This window comes from Coregonus clupeaformis, chromosome 5, assembly GCF_020615455.1.
Source record: "Coregonus clupeaformis isolate EN_2021a chromosome 5, ASM2061545v1, whole genome shotgun sequence".
NCBI lineage: Eukaryota > Metazoa > Chordata > Actinopteri > Salmoniformes > Salmonidae > Coregonus > Coregonus clupeaformis.
In genome coordinates this window covers 27,789,926-27,795,925 of record NC_059196.1, presented here as the reverse complement: position 1 = coordinate 27,795,925, position 6,000 = coordinate 27,789,926, and the positions used below count along the sequence as shown (strand labels likewise).

Below are 6,000 nucleotides of genomic sequence, written 5' to 3'. Positions count from 1 at the left end.
GTATTTTTGTTCAGTGTAGTTGAATCTTCTATACGGTAGTTTATTTTGCAGTAGTATGCCCTATCAGTGTGGCAGGTTTGAAATGTGCAAAACAAATAGCTGTGTGATATGTTAGGACCTGATTAAATGTAAAAATTAATCAGTCTGAAGTGCTTTCAAAATGTACATGACATCATATGTCAAAGTTCAAGGGTCAAACTGAAAGGTTACAAGTGAGACCTGACCCTTTCCAACCTCTACCTCCTCAGTAACTTTAGGGGGCTCAGTAGAGAGGTGGTCAACATATCAGTGAAAGTGATTTTATTATTTAATTGATTGTTAGTTTGAGGCGGTCAGTGGATAGGACACGGAAGCAAAATCACAATAAAACAAAGGTTAATGAAACAAAGTAAACTTCCTGGTTTAAATAATAAAAGCATGGCTACAGTCTTAAAATAGGAACGCTCAAAAAAGACGACAGAAAGCATCTCCTCTGGTCATGTTGTCCTCTGTGGTGCAGCTCCTCTGGTCATGTTGTCCTCTGTGGTGCAGCTCCTCTGGTCATGTTGTCCTCTGTGGTGCAGCTCCTCTGGTCATGTTGTCCTCTGTGGTGCAGCTCCTCTGGTCATGTTGTCCTCTGTGGTGCAGCTCCTCTGGTCATGTTGTCCTCTGTGGTGCAGCTCCTCTGGTCATGTTGTCCTCTGTGGTGCAGCTCCTCTGGTCATGTTGTCCTCTGTGGTGCAGCTCCTCTGGTCATGTTGTCCTCTGTGGTGATGTTGTTTTCTTCCCTCCTCCTTTTCGGGTGGACCTCTGGGTTCGTTCATTCAGTCATTTAAATACAGTCTCTCTCCACTCAACATCCCACTCACTCACTCAACCTAAAACAACCCACTCACTCACTCAACCTAAAACAACCCACTCACTCAGACTCCAGCAGTGATACACCATAGAGAGAGAGATGCCCGGTCCAACTCATAACCAGGACAGGGGTTGTTTCTGATAGGCCATCAGAGAAAACAGCAACCGTAAAGCACTAAACGCAGGCATCTGTGTCTGAAGGTTAAACAGAAGCCTGACAGGCAGAACTGAAAAACACCAAAGATCTGACCCCATCTCTTAGAGCAGCTCCATTATCTCCTCTGCACTGCACTTCCAATTGACTAAATATTAGTGATACAAACACACGCTGTTCATCAGAGGTGGAAGCGAAGAAGACTTGTGTGTGTGTGTGCGTATGTCAAACTGCAAATAGACAGAACAGGCAGTCTGAGAATAAAAGAGAAGGAGAGAGAGAGATGGAGGGAGGTAGAGGACATTCAGGGAGGATCCAGCCCCACCTTTCTCTCTCTCCCTCTCTCCCTCCATCTCACCATACCCTTTAAACTGTATGTACAATACTCTTTCAGGTTGCAATATGGATAAACTTCTACTACATATCAAATAGATACTCCATTCAGCGGGTTCGGCTAATATGAAACGTTGTGCATCATTCGGAACATTCCTATGACAACAGTAATGTACTGTACTAATACACATTAAATACGTATGATATGACAATATATGGCAAGGACAGGGGAAACTCTGCTCACACAGCAGATAAAACTCCCTTTCATCGCATCTCTCCCCCTCAACATTTTTCATTTTCCTCCTCCTCCTCCTCTTCCCAGTGGAGGGAGGTAGGGGGGAGTAAAGGGGGAGTTCTTCCCAGTGGAGGGAGATAGGGGGGAGTAAAGGGGGGGGAGGCCTCATCCTGTCCCCATGTCTGTCTGTCTGTCACACCAGTGTGATCTCCACCTCCTCAGTCTTTTCTGTCAGTTTGCGAGGTTTCTGCTTGGGGGGTGGGGGGGCTGCACGGACCTATGGGGGAGAGAGGGGGGTCATTTAACACAAATCTTATCTACATGTAGCACTGTTGCCTCAATGCATTTAGATTCACACTGCTTCTCCCAATACTAGGCTTGATCTAGGCTGTTGAAAGGTTGAGGTTTTGGGGTGGCTTACAGGTCGTAGTTTGCTGAGGCCTACGTCAGGGGTGAACCGGGGGGGCTGGGGGAACTCTGGAGACACTGGACTCAGAGCTGAACTATGATCTGATGAGAGAGAGACAGAGACAGCGAGAGAGAGACAGAGAGAGCGAGACAGCGAGAGAGAGACAGAGAGAGAGACAGAGACAGCGAGAGAGAGACAGAGAGAGCGAGACAGCGAGAGAGAGACATAGAGAGAGACAGAGACAGCGAGAGAGAGACAGAGAGAGCGAGACAGCGAGAGAGAGACAGAGACAGCGAGAGAGAGACATAGAGAGAGACAGAGACAGCGAGAGAGAGACAGAGAGAGAGACAGAGACAGCGAGAGAGAGACAGAGAGAGCGAGACAGCGAGAGAGAGACATAGAGAGAGACAGAGACAGCGAGAGAGAGACATAGAGAGAGACAGAGACAGCGAGAGAGAGACATAGAGAGAGACAGAGACAGCGAGAGAGAGACATAGAGAGCGAGACAGCGAGAGAGAGACATAGAGAGAGACAGAGACAGCGAGAGAGAGACATAGAGAGCGAGACAGCGAGAGAGAGACATAGAGAGAGACAGAGACAGCGAGAGAGAGAGATAGAGAGAGACAGAGACAGCGAGAGAGAGACATAGAGAGAGACAGAGACAGCGAGAGAGAGACATAGAGAGCGAGACAGCGAGAGAGAGACATAGAGAGAGCGAGACAGCGAGAGAGAGACATAGAGAGAGACAGAGACAGCGAGAGAGAGACATAGAGAGAGCGAGACAGCGAGAGAGAGACATAGAGAGAGACAGAGACAGCAAGAGAGAGACAGAGACAGCGAGAGAGAGACATAGAGAGAGACAGAGACAGCGAGAGAGAGACAGAGAGAGACAGAGACAGCGAGAGAGAGACATAGAGAGAGACAGAGACAGCGAGAGAGAGACATAGAGAGAGCGAGACAGCGAGAGAGAGACATAGAGAGAGACAGAGACAGCAAGAGAGAGACATAGAGAGAGACAGAGACAGCGAGAGAGAGACATAGAGAGAGAGAGACAGAGAGAGAGAGACAGAGAGAGCGAGACAGCGAGAGAGAGACAGAGAGAGACAGAGACAGCAAGAGAGAGACATAGAGAGAGACAGAGACAGCGAGAGAGAGACAGAGAGAGACAGAGACAGCGAGAGAGAGACATAGAGAGAGACAGAGACAGCGAGAGAGAGACATAGAGAGAGCGAGACAGCGAGAGAGAGACATAGAGAGAGACAGAGACAGCAAGAGAGAGACATAGAGAGAGACAGAGACAGCGAGAGAGAGACATAGAGAGAGAGAGACAGAGAGAGAGAGACAGAGAGAGCGAGACAGCGAGAGAGAGACAGAGAGAGACAGAGACAGCAAGAGAGAGACATAGAGAGAGACAGAGACAGCGAGAGAGAGACATAGAGAGAGACAGAGAAAAGGTAAACCAGTGAAGAACAAACACCATTGTAAATACAACCCATATTTATGTTTATTTATTTTCCCTTTTGTACTTGAACTATTTGCACATTGTTACAACACTGTATATAGACATTATATGACATTTCAAATGTCTCTATTATTTTGGAACTTGTGTGAGTGTAATGTTTACTGTTCATTTTTATTGTTTATTTCACATTTGTTTATTATCTATTTCACTTGCTTTGGCAATGTTAACATACGTTTCCCATGCCAATAAAGCCCCTTGAAGAGAGACAGAGAGAGAGAGAGAGAGAGAGAGAGAGAGAGAGAGAGAGAGAGAGAGAGAGAGACAGACAGACAGACAGACAGAGAGCGAGAGAGACAGACAGACAGACAGAGAGAGAGAGAGAGAGAGAGAGAGACACAGAGACAGAGAGACAGAGAGACTGAGAGACAGACAGACAGACACAGACAGAGCCAAACACAGACAGAGAGCCAGACAGACACAGACACAGAGAGACAGAGCCACAGACAGCCACAGAGAGACAGAGCCACAGCCACAGCCAGACAGACAGACAGACAGACAGAGAGAGAGAGAGAGAGAGAGAATGGAAATTACGCTGATGATCTCTTTTTACAGTCTTACCTACTGAATGTAACTGTCATGTTACTCTTTCTTACATGTGTAAACTAAAAACCCAGAATGGGTCGCTCTCTTACAGTGAGTGGGTTCCTTGTGCGTTGTGGGAGGCGGCTTGTGTTCCCCGTTGACAGAGGGTGATCGAGGGAGGGGCGGAGGGGTGTCTGGGGTGGTGTAGGGGCTGCAGGGGGGCTGGTCATACAGAGGGAGGGGGCAGCGAGGAGGGCAGCCTCGAAGATGGAGAGATCTGGAGGGGGAGGAGAGATCGAATAGAGAGAGGGAGACAGAAAGAGAGAGGGAAAGTTAGGGGTTAGAGGACAATGTCAATCATCTTTAACAGATTCTGCATATTGTGGCTTATTCATAATAATTGAAAACACAGTATCAATATCACTGGTCCTTCCAATCATTTTTACATTTACATGTTAGTCATTTAGCAGACGGGCAACTACATGCACAACGGATTACGGTCATTGTAGTTAATTATCATGTTTTAAGTGCTAAACTATGTCAAATATTGGCCTGTTGGAAACTACAACTCCCAACTACATCGCACAGTTCAGGCTGGGTCTGATTTATCTCACTGTGTGATGTGCGCATTGAGCTCACAGAAAAAAAACAGAAGGAAATGGAATTCAAATAATTGGACCTACTTCGGTCAATTAGTTGTTTAAAAACGGAAAATAACCGAAATGTCGGTTAATCGCTCAGCACTAGCATGTGTGCATGCATTTGTGTGTGTGTACCAGTGTGTGTACCAGTGTGTGTGTGTGTGTGTACCAGTGTGTGTGTGTACCAGTGTGTGTGTGTGTGTGTACCAGTGTGTGTGTGTGTGTACCAGTGTGTGTGTGTGTGTACCAGTGTGTGTGTGTGTGTGTGTGTGTGTGTGTGTGTGTGTGTGTGTGTGTGTGTGTGTGTGTGTGTGTGTGTGTGTGTGTGTGTGTGTGTGTGTGTACCTGTGTGTCTGCTCCGTTCTCTCCGTTCTCCGTCAGGTCCTCCACCAGTACAGAAGGGAAGACTCCCACTCGTCCGTTGAACTCTCCCTCCCAGAAGCCATCGTCCGTTTGGGTGTCTCTGTTAAGCAGACGGATGACAGCCCCCTCTGGGAAGGACAGCTCCTCATCCGCCTGACCATCGTAGTCATACAGCGCCCGTACAAAACTCACTGGGGAGAGAGGAGAGGGGGAGAGAGGAGAGGGGACAGAGGAGAGGGGGAGAGAGGAGAGGGGGAGAGAGGAGGGGGAGAGAGGAGAGGGGACAGAGGAGAGGGGACAGAGGAGAGGGGGAGAGAGGAGAGGGGACAGAGGAGAGGGGGAGAGAGGAGAGGGGAGAGGGGAGAGGGGGAGAGAGGAGAGGGGAGAGGGAGAGGGGGAGAGAGGAGAGGGGACAGAGGAGAGGGACAGAGGAGAGGGGGAGAGAGGAGAGGGGGAGAGGGGAGAGGGGGAGAGAGGAGAGGGGACAGAGGAGAGGGGGAGAGAGGAGAGGGGGAGAGAGGGGACAGAGGAGAGGGGGAGAGAGGAGAGGGGACAGAGAAGAGGGGGAGAGAGGAGAGGGGACAGAGAAGATGGGGAGAGAGGAGAGGGGACAGAGGAGAGGGGGAGAGAGGAGAGGGGGAGAGAGGAGAGGGGACAGAGGAGAGGGGGAGAGAGGAGAGGGGGAGAGAGGAGAGGGGAGAGAGGAGAGGGGAGAGAGGAGAGGGGGAGAGGAGAGGGGACAGAGGAGAGGGGGAGAGGAGAGGGGACAGAGGAGAGGGGGAGAGAGGAGAGGGGACAGAGAAGATGGGGAGAGAGGAGAGGGGGAGAGAGGAGAGGGGGGAGAGAGGAGAGGGGACAGAGAAGATGGGGAGAGAGGAGAGGGGGAGAGAGGAGAGGGGACAGAGAAGAGGGGGGAGAGGAGAGGGGGAGAGAGGAGAGGGGGAGAGAGGAGAGGGGACAGAGGAGAGGGGGAGAGAGGAGAGG

At 49.8% G+C, this 6,000-nt stretch overlaps 1 protein-coding gene across 1 annotated transcript in view; it reads right to left on the bottom strand.

Moving 5' to 3' along the window:
- Positions 1 to 285: 285 nt before the first annotated feature.
- The window catches only part of LOC121566923 (F-BAR and double SH3 domains protein 2), an 83,411-nt gene continuing 77,696 nt past the window's right edge, over positions 286 to 6,000 (bottom strand). Inside the window, 5 exon segments of the mRNA XM_045213849.1 lie at positions 286 to 1,836; positions 1,981 to 2,069; positions 4,123 to 4,250; positions 4,252 to 4,289; positions 4,999 to 5,207. Coding sequence (XP_045069784.1) covers positions 1,753 to 1,836; positions 1,981 to 2,069; positions 4,123 to 4,250; positions 4,252 to 4,289; positions 4,999 to 5,207 — 548 coding nt within the window. The 3' untranslated portion in view covers positions 286 to 1,752.